This window comes from Amphiprion ocellaris, chromosome 13, assembly GCF_022539595.1.
Source record: "Amphiprion ocellaris isolate individual 3 ecotype Okinawa chromosome 13, ASM2253959v1, whole genome shotgun sequence".
NCBI lineage: Eukaryota > Metazoa > Chordata > Actinopteri > Pomacentridae > Amphiprion > Amphiprion ocellaris.
This window is the reverse complement of record NC_072778.1, coordinates 768,114-791,551: the sequence shown is the minus strand read 5'-3', so window position 1 is coordinate 791,551 and position 23,438 is coordinate 768,114. Positions and strand designations below refer to the sequence as shown.

The window sequence follows — 23,438 nt, the reverse complement described above, 5'->3', positions numbered from 1 at the left end:
AGCACTTTCACCTTGCAGCTAGAAGATCCCTGGTTCACGTCCCGGCTTTCCCGGGATCTTTCTGCATGGAGTTTGCATGTTCTCCCTGTGCATGCGTGGGTTTTCTCCAGGTACTCCGGCTTCCTCCCACAGTCCAAAAATATGCTGAGGTTAATTGATCATTCTAAATTGCCCGTAGGTGTGAATGTGAGAGTGATTGTTTGTCTCTGTATGTAGCCCTGTGACAGACTGGTGACCTGTCTAGGGTGTCCCCTGCCTTCACCTGAGTCAGCTGGGATAGACTCCAGCCCCCCCATGACCCTAGTGAGGATTAAGTGGTGTATAGATAATGGATGGATGGATGTTCAGAACTCCAGCAGAGAGAAGATGTTTGTTTCAGATTCATGAAGAGAAACAAGAGTTTCACAATCAGAGCTGAATGTTTGCCAGCAGTCCTGAGGTTAAACAGAAGAATTCTGATTTATGATCCGTGAGTCGATATTTACCGTAGAAGATTCCATCCGATTATTGAGAAACTTTACATGAAGTTTATCTGAGCTGGAAGTCGGAGGACAAATAGAACCCTGGACTTTTACAACCAAACGATTTACCAGCAGTGATGAGAACAGTTTTAATTATCATCAGTGAGTCAGTATTTAAGAAGTTGGTGAAAAAGGCAGAAATGAGCAAATTAAAGGCAGAAATTACCAAATTAAAAGCACAAATTACCGAAATAAAAGCACAAATTTCCAAATTAAAGGCAGAACTTAGCAAATTAAAAGCACACATTACCAAATTAAAGGCAAAATTATTGCATTAAAGCCACAAATTACCAAATTAAACGCAAATTAGCTAATTAAAAGCACATATTACCAAATTAAAGGCACAAATTACCAAATTTAAGGCAAAATTATTGCATTAAAGCCACAAATTGCCAAGTTAAAGGCAAAATTACCAAATTAAAGGCAAAATTATTGAATTAAATGCACAAATTACCAAATTAAAGACACAGTTTACCAAATTAAGGGCACAAAATGCTCAATTATGAAAAATGAAAGTTAAATATGTGGTTATGCTTCCAGATCAGGTAGTTTGGTGATCTTTTTTCTGTGTTGAAGTGGTTAAACGGAGTAGGAACAGTTTTATTTTTGATCAGTGAGTCAGGGTTTTATTGTGAAAGAGCCACACCTACCTGCAGATCAGATTATTGGGAAACTTTTACATGAAACTTCCCAGTTTGCTTCTCTGGAAGTCGACTGATAACAATGAGAGGAAGGCGCTGTGTGTCGGTGTGTATAAATGTGTGTGTGTGTGTGTGTGTGTGTGTATAAATGTGTGTGTGTGTGTGTGTGTGTGTGTGTGTGTGTGTGTGTGTGTGTGTGTGTGTGTGCGCGACCTCATTTCACGAACACCTGCTCGGTGTGCTGAAGGTCACCTGGCTCAGCGGGATCAGAGTGAAGACGCTGCAGCAGGTCGGAGGTTGGTGTTGTGCTGACGCTCATCAGTGCTCAGGTGAGAACTCAGGTGAACCCCAGAAACACTGATGACCTCAGGTGAGAGACAGGAAGTGAGTCAGGACTTCACAGGAAGTGAGTCAGGACTTCACAGGAAGAGCTGCCTTCCGACCGAGCTGCTGTTTCTGCTAATTTGTGCCTTTAAATGGGTAATTTCTGCTTTAATTTGGGAATTTGCACCTTTAATTTGGTTATTTTAGCTATAATTCGGTAATTTGTGCCTTTAGTTTGATTTTCATTCTGTTTAGAGGAAACAAATGATTCGTCTGATGGCGGTTCTGATGAAAACGGAAGTTAAATGCAGTCATTTGTAAAATCTGAGAGCAACAACTACAAATTAGAGGATGTTATTGATGAAAAACATGCTTTTATGACCCCTACAGCGCTCCGTAGTGTTTTATTTCAGGTCACTTTGTAGAGTTTTTAACAGAGGCGTCTTATATTCTGTTTTATCAGACTTTAAAAGACGAGTTTCCTCTTGTTATCGACTGGAATAATCCTTTAAATGCTAATAAACGTTGTTGTTGTTTGTTGTGACTCTCGGGGTGTAGAAAGACACTCTAGTCGTGTCGCTAATGGATCCTTAAAGTCCCTTTGGTTTGGAGAAACGCTCCGATCCTGAAAATCTCTGAGAAAGAGCAGATTTCTTCCCCTGCTGCTAAACTCCGACACTTCGCCTCTGGTGTGTTTTTCTGCAATAAACCGTCTCCAGCCGAGGAATATGTATATTTATATGATTTATTTCTACTTTTAGATGGAGCTGCATTCACTCTGCAGTAGTTTAACTTTTGAAAAACTGATCTGTTTTTAATCCTGACTGTTTTCTGTCCCATTTTTCTTCACTGTGGTTCATTTTTCACTACAATCTAAAGTCCTCCGTCTCCATGGAAACAGAACAACCAGGACTAGAATGAGATTTATAATTTTACAAGGAAAACAACAAAAATCCAACATTTGTTCAACACTGAAAAAATGGTGACAGCATTTTTATTTTATTTTTGTTTTGCAGAATCTGGTACAAAGGTTCTTTTTAAAAAAAAATGTATTTACATTTTTTTAATTAACAAATTTGGAATGAACTATTGCTGTTTTAAGCTTAGATTTGATTCTTTTATTAATTTTTTATTGAATCGCACCTTAGAGATGGATCATTTGCACATTTCTGTATACTCTTAAAAAATTGGTATTTTGTGCCTTTAATTTGGTAATTTCTGCTTTCAATTTGGTAATTTCTGCCTTTAATTTAATCATTTGTGCCTTGAATTTGGTAATTTCCGCTTTTATTTTGATATTTTCTGCCTTTAATTTGGTGATTTGCACCTTTAATTTGGTAATTTCTGCTTTTAATTTGGTATTTTCTGCCTTTAATTTGGTGATTTGCACCTTGAATTTGGTAATTTCTGCTTTTAATTTGGTATTTTCTGCCTTTGGTAATTTATGCCTAGTTTATTCATTTCTGCCTATAATAATTTGTGCCTTTAATTTGGTAATTTGCACCTTTAATTTGGTAATTATTTGTTATTATATTAGTACGTCTTAACAGTGTAAAAATGTGTCTTAACTCTGTGATTTTCATGATGCTGGTGTGACAGGAAGTGAATACATGACGGTAATCTGATTACTAAACCATCCGGTACCACCTACAGCATCATACGCCGTCTATATATTGTTCCTCTGCTGTACTTCTGCCTCTCCTGGTTTCTCGTTGTTCTCGTCGTCGTCTGGCTGCTGCCGTCGACTCGCCGACTCAGAGCTCCTTCATTGTGATTCTGAGGACCTGCCGCTGTCCCGCTGCCATCTCCGGCTCTGCTGCTGCCGGCTGCTGATTAGACTTGGCGTTAGCGCTAGCATTAGCCTGTCCAGTCGTTCCCTCCGGGCCTGTTGTCTCTTTTGGCTAACTGCAGCCGGTCTTGGCAAAGTTAGCGGCTAATCCAGACTGGATGCTAATGAACTCTGGCCAGCGTCCACCTCGTTCCTGTAGAGACGTCTGTTTCTGTAAAGCCCAACGGCTAAACGGCTAGCGGGCCAGCACACACAGACAGACACACAGACACACACACACACACACACACACACACACACACACACACACACACACACACACACACACACACAGACACACACACACAGAGAGACACACACACAGACACACACAGAGACACACACACACACACAGACACACACACACAGAGACACACACACACACACACACACACACACACACACACACACACACAGAGAGACACACACACAGACACACACACACACACAGACACACACAGACACACACAGACACACACAGAGACACACACACACACACACACAGACACACACACACACACACACACACACACACACACACACACACAGAGAGACAGACACACACACACACACACACACACAGACACACACAGAGACACACACAGAGACACACACACACACACAGACACAGACAGACACACAGACACACACACACACACACACACACACACACACAGACACACACACACACAGAGACACACACACACACACACACAGACACACACAGACACACACACAGAGACACACACACACACACAGACACACACAGACACACACAGACACACACACAGAGACACACACACACACACACACACACACACACACACACACACACAGACACACACACAGACACACACACACAGAGACACACACACAGAGAGACACACACACACACACACACACACACAGACACACACACACAGACACACACACAGACACACACAGACACACACAGACACACACACAGACACACAGACACACACACAGACACACACAAAAGACGAAAAAAGACACCAAATGACAAACAAAACAAGAAATGACGAAATTGAGACACAAAATGACAAAAACAAGACAGAAAACGACACGAAAGAAAACAAAAAATAGACAAAAAAAATTAAACAAAAAAATTACAGTGACAAAAAAAATGGACAAATGACAAAAGCGAGTCAAAAAATGAGACACTAAACAGCTGTTGGATAAATATTGTTTGCTTTGTCCTTCAATGTGAATTTTGAGTAATTTTAGACCAGTTTTGAGTTGCTTTGAGTCATTTTTTGATCATTTAGACTCATTTTGAGTCATTTTGGACATATTTGTTGTCATTTTGGAAGCATTCTTCTGTGAACCTCTGAAGACTTCTTCATGATGAATTAAAATCCTCCTGCAGGTCGGAGTTTCTCTCCGTCTGCTCCTGGATTGTTGTCTTCAGGTTTTCCTTCCTCTTAAACGCTCTTTATTTAGATTTTTCCTCTCTTTCTGCAGCGGTCCGTCAGCGTTTTCTTTCCCTCTGTTGTTTCCAGACAATCGAGTCGACCCCGGCCGGCTCCTCGTCTCGTCCCCCTCAGACTATTTTTACCTCCTCGGCCGTTCATGTGTTCACCTGCACACGCGTGTGGAGCGTCTAACACGTCCTGCAGAGTATCTGAGCCGCAGACGGCGTCCTGTGATTTACGACCTGCACGTTTGGAGATGGAGAGGAGGGAAGATGTGGAGGAGAAGCTGATGAGATATAATAAGAACACGCGTGTTCCTGTTAATCCCTGTTTCCCCATAAAGCCGTTAATGCAGGGATGTAAATAGACGTCACACTTCTATTGTTTGTTCCGTTACAGAACACGGATCCTCGTTCTGTCGCTTATTGCTCCATAAATCCGGTTTTATTCAGCGCCGGGTGGAAGAATCAGAGAAAAAAACACATTTCTGTCTTTTCTAGCCGCTGATAATTTCACACGTTTGATGGATCTTTAGTCTGTTTTCTTCCTCGACAGAAAACAAAACACAAATTATACAATAAAAAATGAAATGAAAATGGAGAAACGACAAAAACTAAACAAGAAAATTACACAAATCACACAAACAAGACCAAAAATGACAAAAACGAGACACAAACAACAAAAACAAGACACAAAATGAAAAAGTCAGACAAAAAAAAGACAAACACCAACAAAAACAAGACAAAATATTACAAAAATGACAAAAAAAAAGCCACCAGCAGGCTAACTGGCTGTCTGCTAGAAACAAAAGCCAGAAACAAAACGACAAAAAAGTAGACTAACAACACAAAACAACAAAAACGATGCACAAAACAAATGAAGCAAAACATAAAGTGAGAAAAATAAGACAAAAAAAAAACACAAGCGAGAAACAAAACAACAAAAAGATGAGACAAACGACAGGAAACAACAAAAAAGAAAAAATTTGAGAAAAAAATGACAAAAACAAGAAAACAGTTGTTAGATAAATCTGGTTTCATTTTCAACTTGTTCTGTCCTTAAAGAGGAATTTTAGACTATTTTTGAGTTGTTTTGAATCTTTTTTGGTCATTTAGACTCATTTTGAGTCATTTCGTCAATTTTTGTTGTCATTTTGGATGGAATTTGAGTCATTTAATACATACTTTGAGTCATTTAGGACACATTTTGAGAAATTCCAGGTATGATTTTGTCCTTTAAGAGGAGTTTGGACTAATCATAGATCATTTTTGAGTTGTTTTGAGTCATTTAGACAAATTTTAAGTCATTTTGGACAGGATTTGAGTCATTCAAGACACATTTTGAGTAATTACAGACGTTATTTTGTCTTTTTGGAAGAATTTGAGTCATTTTAGTTTGTTTTTTTACTAGTCTTGAGTCTTTTTTTTGTCTTTTAGACAAATTTTGAGTAATTCAACATGTTTTAAATGAGTAAACATTGTATATGTTCAGTTAATGACTCAGATGTGTGTTTTTTGTTGACTTTCTGTCAAAATAATCCATAAACTGATGGAGTTTTTGTGTAAATATGGTGGTGTAAACCTGAAACATCCCGTCCTACAGAACTCTGTGATGTTCTGCCTCCTCCTGTAATCTCTGAGTGTAAATTTAAACTGGAGAAGTGTAAATTTGTCCAACTGCTGGTGAATCTTTGCCGGGTTGAAGCAGCAGCTCTCAGATCTCAGCAGAATTAGGAGGAGAAAAGATTTCTGAGTCAAAACTTCACACTTTTTCTTTTTCTGGACGACAGCCGAGCAAATCAAACCCAAATCTCCTGGCTGCTCGTTCACATCTCTCCTTCTATTTTATCACTCCTCCTTCCTCCTTTCATCCTCCCTCGCTCGGCTCTGGAGCCAATTATAACCTCCGTCTGCATTCCTGCTGCAGGAGGAGGAGGAGGAGGAAGGAGGAGGAAGGAGGTGTTTTTAGGGATTAACATACCGGAGCTGTCAGCTGGAAAACACTTCATCTCCTTCTCCTAAACTTCTCCTAAAGCTCGTTATGAAAACAGTCTTTACAGTAAATCACTGGCTTGTGTTCACCGGAAATAAACTGCTTTTTACAGTCTTTATGGTTATAAATATGGAAATATATGGAAAAATACTGCAGACAGGAGGAGATATAGACAGAGATAAATAGTTAGAAATACATGCTGATGGATAAATACAGGAAGTTTACAAGTTTAGATCATTTTAGACAGATTTCAAGTCATTCTTTACATATTTTGGGTCATTTTTTGTGGTGATTTTGTGACTTTTTGTTGTAACTTTACCTCTTTGTTGTGCATGCATTTTTAAAAAATGGAATCAACATGTACAAAAATGTTCAACATGCTCACACATGTTGTTAATACTGGAAAAAACTTTACACACTACAGATGTTTTACTGTTTATATTTTAATTCGTCTCGTCTGTGGTGTGTGAACACTGCCTGCAGTTTAGCTGAAATTCACAGAATTTTAATCAGGCGACTGTTGATTGCAGACGAGTCATTCAGAGCTTGTCAGTTCGGCAGAGGATGGAAGAATTTTCAGATTTTTACAGAATATGTTTAAAGAGAACGGCTTATTTTTGGCAATATTTTTAAAACAAGACATGTAGAGTAAAATGATTTTCATGAAATACACGTTTGTTTTCTGTCTGCTTAGTTCAAGGACAGTTGGAAAATCAAAAACTTGTCTCTGTTTTTACAGTTTCTGGACTGTAAATTGTGTAGTTTGTCTTTTTCTTGCTTTTCAAACTTTCGTGATGAGTGTTTTTTGGTTCTGGAGGTTTAGAAAATGAGCTAAAAATGTTTATTTTCTGTATTTTTAATACCTCTAAATCTGTTTTCTCCACTCATCTCCTCTGTGTTGTGTGTGAACACTGAAAGCAGTTCAGCTGAAATTCACAGAATTTTAATCAGGCGACTGTTGGTTGCAGACGAGTCATTCAGAGCTTCTCAGTTAGGCAGAGGATGGAAGAATTTTTAGGTTTTTACAGAATATGTTTAGAGACAATGACTTATTTTTGGCAATTTTTAAAAATGAGACGTGGAGTGAAGTGATTTCATTAAATATGCGTTTATGTCACACATGATTAGTTCAGGGACTGTTGGAAAATCAAAAAACTTGTCTCTGTTTTTACAGTTTCTGGACTGTAAATTGTGTAGTTTGTTTTTTCTTGCTTTTCAAACTTTCGTGATGAGTGTTTTTGGGTTCTGGAGGTTTAGAAATTGAGCTAAAAAATGAGGAAACTCAGATTAATCTGCTTCAGCAAACAGAAAGAAACTAACTGTTCTACATGATCGAAGGCTGGAATTCATCAGCAGGTCAGAAATGCACAGACGCACAAAAAAACGTGCACACTGGTCAGTTCGCGGTGTGTTCGCTGTCCGTCCGTCAGACGTCAGCGCTGCGTTCGCTGTCATCGGGGATTCAGAGCTCCGAGTGACGGAGCGGCGAGGCAGCAAATTGAAAAAAGGCGAAGCGGAGAAGGAGATTTATTCAAGTTGGTTTCTCTGATCTGTGTGTGTCTGTCGCTGCTGAATACACAACACACACAACCCACGTGCACGTGCATGCACGTGCACGTGGGTTGATGTGGAGCAGAGTGATGCTGAGTGACAGTTGCAGCGATACAGCTGGTTTCAGAGGCAGAACTGAGCAGCAAAATCTGTATTTCTACTACAATAATACACACTAATACACACTCTACTGTAACAGGCTGAATATTTGGCAGTATTTAAGTCTCAACGTTGGGTTTGATGCTAAAATATATCCAACAGTCTGTTTTTAAAGCTGTTTTTAGCACATTAATGTTGAATAAACTACATTTCTATCATGATTTTTCAACGAAATGATTTAACACCTTCATGCAAACAGTAATAAATATGTAAATATATGGAAAATACTGAAAGCAGGAAGAAATATAGACGGAAATATGTGCAAAAACACATGTAAATAGTTAGAAATACATGTTTATGCATGAATATAGGAACACAGAAATGTTTAAAACACAGAAAAGTACACTTTAACATGAAATAAAACACAGATTTAAAGAGAAATTAATTTACTGTAGAACAGAAACACTTAACAAATATGACATAAAAACAAATACAACAAATACTAGTTTCCTTTTTAATGTTTGACTGTAAAATAACACAATCTTTACTGTATTTAAATTGGCAAAAACATCATCATTTTACATAATTTTGCTTCCAATTGAAAGAATGATGTTAAAATCAGTTTTAAAAAATGATAAAAATGTGGCAGCACGGGTGAAAAATCAATTAAAAACACGGAAATACTGCAAATATGTAAAAACTGAGCAAGTATCTGTGAAATTATGCTTTTATATGCGTTATTTAAATTTCTTCTTTTACAATCAACATTTTATTAGATATTATCTATAATTTACAATAAAATGTTGATTGTAAAAGAAGAAATTTAAATAACGCCCACATGAAAAATCTGTATTTTTACAAAAACATAATTAAATCTTTTACTATTTCTGACCCTAAAATTACAATTTTAATACATTTAAATAAAAATAAAAGCATAATTCCACAGGTACTTGTTCAGTTTTTACATATTTACAGTACTTCAGTGTTTTTAACAGATTTTTTCACCCTTGCTGCCACATTTTTATCATTTTTTTACTGATTTTTATTTAAATTTTTTTTTCCACGAATCAAGGAAATTGATCAGCGCTGTGTTGTTAGCTTGGTGCTAATGCTAACCTTAGCATCATGCTAACAACAAAACAAAGACTTTCTGTCCTCACCAGAACCCCATAGTCAGCGTTAAAATGTCTAAAAACAGCTAGAACAGTGTTTGTGTTGCTGGGAGCTCTGTTCATGTTTTCAGTTGTTTTTAGTCGTTATTCGTATGAAATGTGGTTTTACTGTTTCCTGTTGTGGCTTATTCATTCAGTCAGTGTTTCCAGACGTTTCAGTCTGTTTTCAGTTGTTGTTTTTGGTCGCTGTTTATCGTTGTTTTCACTGGTGACAGTTACCTGCATGATGGGAATTCACTTGGCTGAACATAAAGGTTTTGGTTGTTTTTGGTCACTATTTTCAGAGGTTTCAGTTACTGTTTTTAGAGGTTTTTGGTCACTGTTTTCAGATGTTTTCAGTCGCTACTTTTGGATGTTTTCCAATTTTTTTGGACACTATTTCCGGATGTTTTCAGATGTTTTCAGTCACTGTTTTTAGAGGTTTTCAGTCACTATTTTTGGATGTTTTCCGATGTTTACTGATGTGTTTTAACCACTGTTTTCAGACATTTTTAATCACTGTCACACATTTTTTTTTATCATTTTTGAACTGATTTCAACTTAATTCAGTTTCCCAACACAAATGATTACAGAGTTTTACTGCATTTAAATCAGCTAAAAATACCTTTATTTACAGATATTTATGTTCATTTTCTCAGTTTTGACAGTTTTTTTAAACCTTTTCTTTCATGTATTCTACGGTTGTTGCGTTGCAGTTGAACATTTTGTACTTTTCATCATATTTCGATGAATCTCTCAGCCCTTTTCTGCAGAACCAGATGTTTTTTAAGGCTTCCTACATGTGTGTTTATGAATAAAAACATTGTTTTATGTGCGTTAGCTGAACCACAAACAAAAGAGAAGCTGCATTAATGGTTAAAGAGCAGTTTTCAGGTCAGTTTTGTGCTTTAAATTCATCTTTAATTCTCCGGTGACGGAGAGCAGAAGGCTGTTTGGTTTTAGTGGATCAGGAAGCAGCAGGAAGCCGCCTGAAGCCCAAACAGACGCCGAAGCTCTGAGCTGCAGGTTGATTCCTTCTGCTGGATCAACTTCATTTAACATGAACACAAAGAGAACATCTGCCTGCAGCTGTAGAAGCAACGCATGCAGCGAAGGTTTTCATCACGTGTCCTTCAGCGCCGTCGATATCTGCTGCTGGACGATCGATAGAGCGGCTGATTGATCGGCGTTAGTGCACTGTTTAGGAAGAAAAAATCAGTAAAAGCTGTGAAGCAAAGGAAAAAAAATCATTTAAAAACACTGAAAAGGTGCTGAAAATAACAGGGAATGTGTTTGAAATAACACTGCTTTTTATCATTTAAATGCATTAAAACGCTTAATTTTAAATAATAAATGGTAAAAATGATTTAAAGTTTGCGTCTGTTTTTCCAATCAACATGCAAATTTAGACTTTTATTCTGTGATTTTACCAATGAACTCTGTAATGTAACAAAACAAAGAAAACAGTAAATTAACAGTATATTTTTAGAAATTGGAATTTATTCTTTTCTAATGTTTGCCTAAAATAACACATATTTTACTGTATTTAAATCAACAAAAGTACTATTATTTTAAAGATAATTGCAATTATTTTAAATGTATTATTTCTTTGAGATTTTTAACGTGGAATTATTTACAGTTTTGGCAATTTTTTCTGCAAAGAATGTATTAATTAATGCAGTCTTTTGTGTGTTGTATGAGATAAAATTAGTAAAATAACCATTAAAAATTATGTATTATTGTACAATAATTGCAGTTACCTGTAAAAAAAAAAAAAAAAAAAAAAAAAAAATATATATATATATATATATATATATATATATATATATATATATATATATATATATATATATATATATATATAAATAAAAATTTTTTGTGGATTTAAATATAGCAAAAAATGCATATTTTCACTGTCAAAAATTACGAATTTTTTTCTAGAAATATAGTTTTTGTGGTCATTATTTACAGTTTTTGGCTTTTTTTGCAAAGAACATTAATTTTTTCTGTGTATTACTAGATATTATGTGTAATTCAATAAAACAAACAAAAAAAGGAAAATAACCATTAAAAATATGTTTTATTATTGAACAATATTTCTGTTAAAATGCATTTAATATATATATATATATTTGTAGACTTAAATGTAGTTTAAAAAATGCATATTTTTACTTCTAAATACTGAAAAATTACTATTTCTAGAAATATATATTTATAATTGTTTCAAATAATGCAAATTTATCTGTAAAATATTAATATTCTTTGCATATCAAAATACAGTAAAAAATAGCATAAGTTCACAATTAAATATAGATTATGGATGTAATAATTCTGACCTTTTTTGCAACATATAACATGTAAATTGTTCCTTTTTAAAGTAATCTCACAAAAAATTATCCAGAAAATTGCAAAAAACAATGTTTATTTTCTATTTACGCCTGCTTTGGACGCAAAATCAGATAGAAAACAGTAAAAAGTAAGTGAAATAACTTCTAAAATGTGGCGACTAAATGTGTTTTCAGAGCAGGTGTGTTTAATAAAACGACCAGCGACGGCATTTCAATGCTCAGATTAAATATTCAGACTTTTCTGCATCCAGTTTTCATTCATTCAGATTCTGTTGTGAGAAACGTCGCTGGCAGCAGCTGCTCTTCTTCCTCTTCACGTGGGCCGAGTGTGTGTTAGTCGGTGTGTGTTAGTCGGTGTGTTACTGCAGACTGTGTGTGTGTTAGTCGGTGTGTTACTGCAGACTGTGTGTGTGTTAGTCGGTGTGTTACTGCAGACTGTGTGTGTGTTACTGCAGAGTGTGTGTGTGTTAGTCAGTGTGTTACTGCAGACTGTGTGTGTGTTAGTCGGTGTGTTACTGCAGACTGTGTGTGTGTTACTGCAGACTGTGTGTGTGTGTTAGTCAGTGTGTTACTGCAGACTGTGTGTGTGTTACTGCAGAGTGTGTGTGTGTTAGTCAGTGTGTTACTGCAGACTGTGTGTGTGTTAGTCGGTGTGTTACTGCAGACTGTGTGTGTGTGTTGTTGCAGGGTGTGTGTGTGTTACTGCAGACTGTGTGTGTGTGTTAGTCAGTGTGTTACTGCAGAGTGTGTGTGTGTGTGTGTGTTGTTGCAGGGTGTGTGTGTGTGTGTGTGTGTGTGTGTGTGCATGCATACTTGATAAGGACAGACTTTTATAAGCATGCACAATGCAGCCTCACACACTCTTATCTCCCAGCGAGCTCCGTAATGAGGATCTCTCACACACACACTCCTTATCTGCAGCTCCGTGTCTCGGCTGACAAACAGCCAGCGAGGCGTCCTGCTTCCTCCTCGCTGCTTTTTAATCATCTCTCAACAATGTGGCCTGGCAAAGAAGAAGAAGAAGAAGCCTCCTCCTCCTCCTCCTCCTCCTCCTCCATCACCTCCTGCAGGAGCTCCAGGAGGAGGAAGAGGAGGAGAGGCGGCCTTCGTCTTATCGGCCTCGACCCACAGCTGGAGTCCTTCCTCCTGTTTCCAAGCTGTTCTATCTCGATTTTATTTGAATCGTTGTCGAAAAAGGCACAAAATACCAAAAAAAGCCCCAAAAAGTTGATCTGAAGATGCAAAACCACCACAAACAGGTGCAAAATATCTTCAAAAAGATGCAAAATCACTAGTGACACAAAATCACAACAAAAAGATGCAAAATCTCTTCAAAAAGATGCTAAATATCTCATAAAGATGCAAAATCACCACAGAAAGATGCAAAATAACCACAAAAAGATGCAAAATCACAAGAAAAAGATGCAAAAGCACAACAAGAGTTAAAAAAACAAAGTAATTTTTCACCCTTGTTTTCCGTGCGGCCACATTTGTACAAAGTAATAAACAATAAAAAATATTTTTACTATAAATAATATCCACATCAAAAATCTGTAATATTTTTTTTTTATTTTCCAACATGTTGCCCTATAATTAGACAGTTCTACTGCATTTAAATCAGATAAAAATATAAATGTGACTGATTTTTAAACAGTTAAAAAACACATTTTTAAAGTTTATTTTTTAAATTTTTTAGATTTCTTTCAGATTAGACATTAGAAAAATGATTAAATTTTTTAATTTGTTTGGAATTTTATTCTGAAAATCTTGAAATGACGTTAAATTGTGGTATTTATCAGCTCTTCCTGTGAAATGAAACCTTCAGAATTAAAGTGATGTTCCATCTAAAGTGAATGAAGTGAACGTCAGCCACCTCTTTATTCTCTTTTTTTCTGAATCTCTGCATAATTCTGCGTCTTTTTGCTCCTTCCTGTTGATTTTTTGTGGGTAAACTGGGCTTTAAAGCGTCTTTAATTGGTCCTTCCTGCAGCAGATTCACGGCCTCGCTGCTCCGCTCTGCTAATGAAGGTCACTTATTACGGATTCAAGGAAAAGTGGTTCATCACAGCCTCTTGTTTTACATAAAAGTGCATCCAGACAGGAATTAATAGAAACTTCCATCAAAGTGCAGCATTAACAGTTTGAGGCGGTGATGAGACGCTTTTCCTTGAATCCTTAATTCCTGACCTTCATCTCCATCACAACGTATTCAGCCGTTATTTATCCGGTATTTATCCATTATTTATCTGTTATTTGTGTTTTTAGGGTCAGAATATGAACAGACCAGAATAAATAAAACAGTCCAGAGGTCGACTTTATTCCAGCTCTGAGCCAAAACTTAGTGATGTTTAGCCTTTAAAACCAACTTTTATTGTGCAACAAAACAACATCAGACAGGCTTTTATTGATTATCAGACCCTCGACATGGATTTGAATGTTTCACAACTTATTTTGCTTTGTTTTACTTTATGAAGCTGAGGAGACACTATAAACTTATTAGAATCACAGTTTTGTGCCGTTCATTTCTGTTTGCAGCCACGTTTGCATTTTCCTCCCTAAAATAATTCCTCTCTGCAGTAAAACCTGCTGCCTTCTACTGATGACAGTTTTAGTTTGTAGATTCTCAAACGTCACATCTGAGCAGATCAGCAACGGATCTAAAAAACTACACATCATCTTCTGGCTGAATTGATCTTTTCTCAGCAAAACATAGACGCAAAATCACAACACAAAGGTGCAAAATCACAAGAAAAATTTTTTTGTCCTTGGCGTGGCGGTCCATGTGGAGCAGGAGGACACAAGATGGAGGAGGTGGAGGAGGTGGAGGAGGTGGAGGAGGTGGAGGAGGTGGAGGAGGTCTTTATCTGATCTGCTCCAGTTTGGAGTGACCTGCTGAGGCAGCGTTTCTATTTCCAGCAGCAGAAACAGCAGAAGAGGGTCGTAGTTGTTGTTGTTGTTGTTGTTGTTTAGTTGATCTCTCTTCATGTAGGTTTTTCTCCTGAAGCAGGAGTCGCTTTTTATTTGTGTTTTTAATGAAACTAACTCACCTGCTGCAGGTAGAAGCAGATGAGAATCTGTCGTCTTTACAGCGACTTTAACAGAACAAACGGAGGTTGGGGTGCTGCTGGTTGTTTTATAAGAGAATTAAATCTCTAAAAACATGATTTCTACTTTTAATGTATTGTTTTTAGCTGCTGTTGGTCATTTTATTTGGGACTTATGTGTCTAAAACATGATTTCTGTATATGCAGGATTTAGATGCAGCCGGTTGCAGGATTTAGACACAGCCCCCCCGGCTGTGTTGCTGGTTTGAAGCCTGCACAGGGTGGAGATGAAGGTTTCAGAAGCAGCTCAGCGCTGGTGTGTTTCCAGATCTGCTGCTTTTACTGGTTCGGGGTCCGGACAGCGCCCAGTTGCCATGGCGACGCAGGGATGTTGGTCTCCGTCAGGTGTTTGTGTTTCTGCAGCGCTGCTGATTATGTTTTAATTACAAAACCACCAAACGGACAAGAATCATTCCAGAACTGGTGGACATTTTATGTCCCACACAATTTTCACCATTTTATTTCGCGTTTTAGTCTTTTTGTGTCTCATTTTTGTCATTTTATGTCTCATTTTTATGGTTTTGTCTCGCTTTTGCCATTTTGTGTTTTGTTTTTGTTGTTTTTGGTCTCATTTTTGTCATTTTGTGTCTCTTTTTGTACTTTGTAGTGACTGAAAACTTGCTAAAAAGTGACTTAAACTTGTCTGAAATAGAAACAAAGTACTGATTTGCTTTTTGCTGCATTGATTCTAAAGTTGTCGAATTGAACTTTTACCTGCTTTACCACCTGTGCAAGTAGACATTTAAGTGAAAAATAATATATTTTTTTCTAGCTTCTAAGCTACCACCACCATCATGGTTCCACACAATCTCCTCTACACAATTAAAAACAATATTTCTCTGCTGCCATCATTTTATTTTGAAATTCATGTAAAAACACCCATGTCTTTATATTATAAATGTAGTTTTCCTTCATGTAAAGGCTGATGTAAATAAGAGTGGAGGTGTTATCATGTTAAATGATGGAACAGGTGGACAGTCTGATGGAAACAAGCCTCTGCTGCTCTGGTTTCTCCTCACAATGACTGAGATAAGAGGTTTAAAGTGAAGCTAGCTAGTTCCCTGGAAGCAGCCTGAGCTCTTAGATTCATATCTGGCTTTATAGGAGCATGTTGAGGTCTTCATGCTTCCCCTCGCCTTCACCGTTGTGGAGTCTGTAGTCAGCTTTTTAACCGTATTTCTGCTTCCTACGCTGAAGGCTGAATGGACGTGGACACGTTTAAGATGATTGGGTTAATGGGTTAAAGTTATTCAGCAGAAAACCACTCATCTGAAACTGGTTCTGACTTGGGTTTTGTGAGAAAACACGTCAACATTCCTCCGATGGACCTCTGACTTGTTTGAGTAAAGAAACTGAGCGATTTGTTGCTTTCTAATCGTTAATCTGCTGCAGATCGACTGAATCTCAGGACGCACTGAGACATGAAGGTTTTAAATAAACCTCCTGCAGCAGAAGCTTGTAGCTCTTTGTTCAGCGCCGGAGTTTTCCTGGTGGAGCCTCTGATAACAGAACAGGAAAGACAATAGATGTCTGTTAGAACGGTTGAAACTCTGTAAATAATCCACCAGCGGATCGACCAGATCTTTAACATTCAGAACCACGTCGAGGTGGAGAACCTGAGACGCAAATGAACAGAAGATGTAGAGGAAATGCACCGATAGAAACGGAGCAGAATTAGCAATAAAATATTAAAAAGGCAACAGAACCATTCAGAATAAATAGGATTAAAATAAAGTTCTGCACCTCTGTGGAAACAGAACGAGCCTGAGTAGAAAGAGAGACGTTGGTGCTGAAAGTTAAACCAGATTCAGGAAAAAACAAAAGTAGAATTTACTTCATTATTTATTGGAAGAAAATTCTTCCAAAGCCACACTGGAATAAACAGAGGCTCCACATACTATAGATATTTAACTATTTATTCTGTTTACATGCATAGTTTGTCTGCTCTCTGTGGAAACACTGCCTTCAGTTCAACCAAATTCTCAGAATTTTTGTCTCCTTGTGGTCTTTGTCTTTGCAGGGTTTTTTTGTAAAGGTTTATTTTTTGGCAGTTTTGATAAAATATCCTGATATTAATCTGGTATTAGTTTATTTTTTGCAGTGGAACGATACGTCAGACACCATTAGCCATTGGAAGACCATTTCTGTTTTTACGGTTTCTGACTGGTGAATGATATCATTTTTCAAGTTCAGATGTGGTGAATATGACTTTTTAAGCTTGTCGATTGTACTTCCTGTCGATGTCTTTGGCTCGCTGGTGTGTAAATGAGAAGAGATGAAATAATCAGATGGGATAAAATGAGATGAAAGTTGACGGTTTTGAGCTTCAGAATCAAAGCGAAACTCTGAGACCAGAACTTAGTAATAAAAGCGTCTAAATGACTTCTTTAAGGTTATTTTTACAGCGTGACATCAAACTGAAGCTAATAAAACCGCTCCTCGTGTTAAATTTAACTCGTCAACATGAGCCTTGAAACTAACCGAATCCCTCCGTCTGCCAATCACAGCTGCCCCACCGCCGAGTCACCTTCTCCACGGCCAATCAGGCTCAGGATCTGCAGGACGCCTCCCAGCACAGCTACTACGACAGCGGCCTGGAGGAGTCGGAGACGCCCAGCTCCAAGTCATCGTCGGGGCCCCGGATCGGGCCCCTGGCTCTGCCCGAGGACCACTACGAGCGGACCACACCCGACGGCAGCATCGGCGAGATGGAGCACCCGGAGAACGGTAAGACCAGGTGGAGTTTCCCTCCTGTTCTCCTGCTTCATCCGTCATCACACACACACACACACACACACACACGCACACACACACACACGCCTGCACACACCTCGCATGTCAGCAGGAATGTTAACGTCGTGTGTTTAATCAGATTCCCACAATTCCCTGCACTGTGTATGCCTTCGCTAAAGAGGTGTGTGACCTCACAGCAGCACAACACAATCAATATGCAACATAATCAAGTCCCACGGCTTAACGAATTAACATCCCAATTATGTAAATCACACCGAGTCCAACCTTCCATCAGCTCCACTTATGGATCCACAGAGGGAGGCTAGCGGGGGATACGCTAACAGCGGTTAGCATCCTGTCAGCTGCCGGCGTGTCGCCACGTTGACTTTTATACGTCTGCAGCCAAACAGCTCATCTTCATAAAGCTAACAGGTTGTGAGAGTAGCAGGCTTGGCTAATTAGCCGTAGCCTGTTAGCAGATGTGTGAAACGGAGAGATGCTAATGATGCTAATGTCCCTACAGATTCTCAAGACAACAGTGTTGGCAGTTTGTCTTTAGAAGCGTGTTGACACACAGTTCTGGCTCTTTGACACGAAAACTGAGTAAATAAAACAGCCTCTAATTCTAACAAGTTGTTAGCTGACAGTTAGCCTTTTGACCCAATGTGTACATCTTGTTAGTAGACAGTGAGAGATGCTAATGATGCTAATGTCCTGACAGATTCTCGACTTCTCAGAGAATGCAATACATTTTCTAATTGTAATTCTAACAAGTTGCTAGCTGACAGTTAGCCCTTCGACCCATTGTGTACATCTTGTTAGCAGAGAGTGAGAGATGCTAATGATGCTAATGTAGTAGTAGTGTTGACAGTTTTTCTTTAGAAGCATGTTGACTCACACAGTTGTCCCTCTTTTGACACTGAAATTGTAAAACTGAGTAAATAAACATCTTCTAGCTTTAGCATTAAACAGTTTAGCTGGGGCCCAATGTGCACATTTTGTTAGCAGACAGTGAGATTTGCTAATGATGCTGTTGTCCCTACATGCTGTCGTGTTTTCAGTTTTTCTTTAGAAGCATGTTGACTCACATAGTTCTACCTGTTTAACACTAAAAGTGAGTAAACAAGACATCCTTTGACTCTAGACAAGCTGTTAGCCAATTGTTAGCTTACAAGCTAGCGTTTTGTCTGATTCTAAATTGTGCAAAAGCTAATAATACTACATTTACTGCAGCTTTATTTTTGATGTGCTTGAAGCTAGATTAGCATTAATGGGCTTAACTGGGATTAAATAAACACATTTTGTTAGCTAACATGTGAAACGCTGAGAGATGCTAATGATGCTAATGTCCATACAGACTGTAGTGTTTTCAGGTATCAAACATGTTGACTCACACAGTTCTACCTGTTTTGACACCAAAACAGGATAACAGAATAAATAATACATCTTTTAATTTCTTCTAATTTTTGTACATGTATTGTTTATTTGTTATCTTTCTTCCTGTTGGGGCCTCTTCCCAGGTCATCATTGGAAATGAGAAATTGTTCTCAACTGAGCTTACCTGGTAAAAATAAAGAATAGAATAGAATCGTCTAATAAGTTCTTAGCCTGTTGTTAGCTGAAAAGCTAGCCTTTTGTCTTCAGTCAAAAGGCTAAGTGTCAGCTAACAACTAGCCCTTTGACTGATGGCAAAATGCTAATGAAGCTACATCCCTGTAGACTTATCTTTGATAAGTTTTGAAGCTAGGTTAGCATTAAACAGCTTAACTGGGCCTGTATGATCATGATGTTAGCACATTATATTGTGAGGTATTATATATTTTTATATCTATCTATCTAAAAAAAAAAGTATATATATATATATATATATATATATATATATATATGTATGTATATACATATACATAAACACATACATATATATGTGTGTGTGTGTGTAAACATATATACATACATGTATATGTATACACACACACACACACATATATATATATATATATATATATATATATATATATATATATATGTTGTACCTATTCGCTGGTATTTACATTGTAGTTTTGGTTTAAGTTAGCAGTTTACCACTTTGAATTTGTAAAAGCAGCTAACAGTTGTGTAAAGAAATTTAGCTTCTGACTTTTATCGCTGCCACCTCCTGCTGCATGCCTACTTCTTTTTTATTTTTATTTAACCTTTATTTATACAGGTAAAATCATTGAGACATGGGGTCTCATTCTCAAGAGAGACCTGTCCTCAAATAACATTCTGCTTTCTAGGTGAGATGTAGTTTATCCACATGGTGTCCATACTTTATGCTAAAGCTAAAAGCTAGCAGCAGTTAGCTGCAGCGGTCATTAGAAACTAGCATCTCCTGTTCAGATTACAGCAGCTCAAGTTGCATTTTATTACATGTTTTCAACGAGCCGAGACGACATTTGCATCATATCTCAGTCGAGTTGATTGTGAGCTCCTCAGCGGGACCATCGCTTCTCCGAGTTTGTTTTGGTCCACGTTTGACCCGAGCAGCGTCGCGGATGTTCAGTCCAGACACCGAACACACTTCCTTCTGCTAGCACAGCTGCTGGGAACATAAAACCAGTCAATTATACTTGTGCTGAATATAATTAATACATTGAACATCCAGAGCCGCTGCATATTTGAAAAGCTTCATTTAAATCTTTAAAGTCCAAAAACATAAACCGGCCCAAGCATAAAAAAAGCCCCATTTATCCAAATGAAGAGGACTAAGACGTCTTTATATCACTAACCGAACACAAAGACCGAATTAGAAGACGGCGCTCTCACTTTGGGCTGAGAGCTAATTACATATTTTAGGGTTTTCGAGTATTTTTGCTTCATGGCGGTCGTGTGGCGTTGTCGAGCTCGCCTCTCGTTCTGCCTCCCACCTATAATATCGCTTTTAGATCACGATGTTCAGCTTTTAGTCGTTCACGTTTAACTAATAAAGTGCTTCAATTATCTCCTTCACGGAGCCAAATGATTGATTAGATGCACATGATTCAGTTTCAGCAACATTCAGCCTCAGTTTATCATTTCCACATTACAACTTCCAGATCACAGAGTGTCTACAAAGAAACACAACATTTAGTCATCTGGAACTGAACCAGAGAGGATTTACTGGAGGATCAAAAGCACAAAAAAGACAAAAAACAAGAAAAACAAGAAAAGCAAGACAAGACACTAGAAAAATGAGACACAAAAAGACAAAAAAAGAGACAAATGATGCAAAACAAAACAAAAATTAGACAAAAATGTTACAAAGCGACAAAAACACAAGACAAACGACAAAAATGAAACACAAAACGACAAAAACGAGAAATAAAATGACAAAAACGAGAAACAAAATGACAAAAACGAGAAACAAAATGACAAAAACAAGAAACAAAATGACAAAAATGAGACACAAATCAACAAAAACGAGAAATATAATGACAAAAGTCGGCCAAAAAAAAAAGACAAAAATCAACTGAAACAAGACAAAATATTACAAAACCCTCTGGAGGACCGGTTTTGGACCGCGTTCCACATGTTTGACACCCCTGCACTAGACGTACACCTAAACAACTAAAGCAGGTTTTATTTTTTACTTCTGTCGCCGCTCGTTGTTCCGTTAGCGCCTCGTTAGTGCTGATGCTGATTGAGCTAACGGAGGAGAGGGCGAGCGAGGTTGGGTTTGAATGCTCCACTCTCTCTCTCTCTCTCTCTCTCTGCGACCCACAGGTCCAACATATACCATCTGTAAACACAATTATTCACAGCTGCTCGCACGCCCACCGGCTACTGCCACCCAGTGTGTGTCTGAGTATGTGTGTGTGTGAGTGTGTGCACGGGGAGCGTGCACGGCGGAATGAGGTCAGGGTGAAGCCGAGTGTGTGTTGGCAGTGATGGTGTTGTACGATCTTCCACTTTGATGGTCAAACATGTTTTACCTGCAGGTGATCTCCCAAGAAAGTGTGTGTCCTCCTGTGTGTGTGTGTGTGTGTGTGTGTGTGTGTGTGTGTGTGTGTGTGTGTGTGTGTGTGTGTGTGTGTGTGTGTGTGTGTGTGTGTGTGTGTGTGTGTGTGTGTGTGTGTGTGTGTGTGAGGTCAACAGATTACAGCTGGTCTTCTGAGGATTAACGCACCACCACAGATACACTCTACTCTCCCCGATTCAAAACTTCAACCTTTATTGCTCAGATAAGCCGAGCTGAGTCATATTCATAATCTCATATAAAAATAATCCCCGCTGCTTTTTTTTCTCCTTCTTCTTCTTCTTGTAATCTGTAAGGAGATCATCCCTCGCTGCTTTGTCCAGTCAGAATACGCAGGTTTTAGTCTGCAGGGATGATTCAGAACACAGGGTTGGTTTATTAGAGGACGTACGCTCAAAAAAATTGTTTGGCCGCAAAAAAAAACATGAATATTTTTAAACGAAAGTATATTTAATTAATTTAAAGATTTTTTTTCATGTATTTTTATTCATGTATTTCATGTATTTTTATTATTTTATATATATATATATATATATATATATATATATATATATATATATATATCCATCCATTATCTATACACCACTTAATCCTCACTAGGGTCATGGGGGACTGGAGTCTATCCCAGCTGACTCAGGTGAAGGCAGGGGACACCCTAGACAGGTCACCAGTCTGTCACAGGGCTACATACAGAGACAAACAATCACTCTCACATTCACACCTACGGGCAATTTAGAATGATCAATTAACCTCAGCATATTTTTGGACTGTGGGAGGAAGCCGGAGTACCCGGAGAAAACCCACGCATGCACAGGGAGAACATGCAAACTCCATGCAGAAAGATCCCGGGAAAGCCAGGACGCGAACCAGGGATCTTCTCGCTGCAAGGCGAAAGTGCTAACCACTACACCACTGTGCAGCCCATTTTATATATATATATATATATATATATATATATATATATATATATATATATATATATATATATATATATATATATATATATATATATATATATATATATATATATGTGTGTATATATATATATTTTTTTTTTTTAAGCCAATTTGTGTATTATTATTATTATTATTGTTATTATTGTGAACACATTCTAAATTGAATGAATATTTGTTTAAAATTAGATTTTTTTTCTTCTAGGTTTTGGCTTTAAAAAATTATGTTGGGCTCAACAAAAACCATGAATCTCTTTGGGTGAAGACAACTTCTACTGAAGTTATATTTAATTACCTTAAATATTTTAATATTTTATTTTATGTATCTATTTTGTATTTGTTTTTTATATATATTATTTTTGTATTATTTTATGTTTTGGAATTTATTTTAATCCATTTTATAAAATTATTATTATTATTATTATTATTATTATTATTATTATTATTATGAACATTTCTTCTTCTTCTTCTTCTTCTTCTTCTTATTATTATTATTGTTATTATTATGAACACACATTTTTTTAATTGGACAAACATTTGTTTGAAATTAATAGATTTTTTTGTTTTGTGTTTTTTTGTGTGTAGTCTTTGGCTTTTTAATGTTTTATTTATGAATTAGCTATTTAAGAAATTAACATGAAAAGTTGTCTCTGGTTGGGCAAAATATCCAAATGAAACTTTATTAAATAATTAAATTAAATATGATTAGCATTAGCTTTAGCCACGTGCCGCAGAACAACTTCTTCCATCAACTTTTAGCAGCTGG

At 37.4% G+C, this 23,438-nt stretch overlaps 1 protein-coding gene across 6 annotated transcripts in view; it reads left to right on the top strand.

The window, feature by feature from the left end:
• LOC111582719 (protocadherin-1) overlaps positions 1 to 23,438 on the top strand; it is a 263,570-nt gene that overhangs the window by 104,150 nt on the left and 135,982 nt on the right. For 4 of the 6 annotated variants that reach the window (XM_055016556.1, XM_055016557.1, XM_055016561.1 and 1 more), the window contains exon 4: positions 17,500 to 17,719. In XM_055016556.1, coding sequence (XP_054872531.1) covers positions 17,500 to 17,719 — 220 coding nt within the window. Of the gene's footprint in view, positions 1 to 17,499; positions 17,730 to 23,438 lie in introns of all 6 variants that reach the window. The other 2 variants (XM_055016559.1, XM_055016558.1) reach the window with 1 other exon arrangement.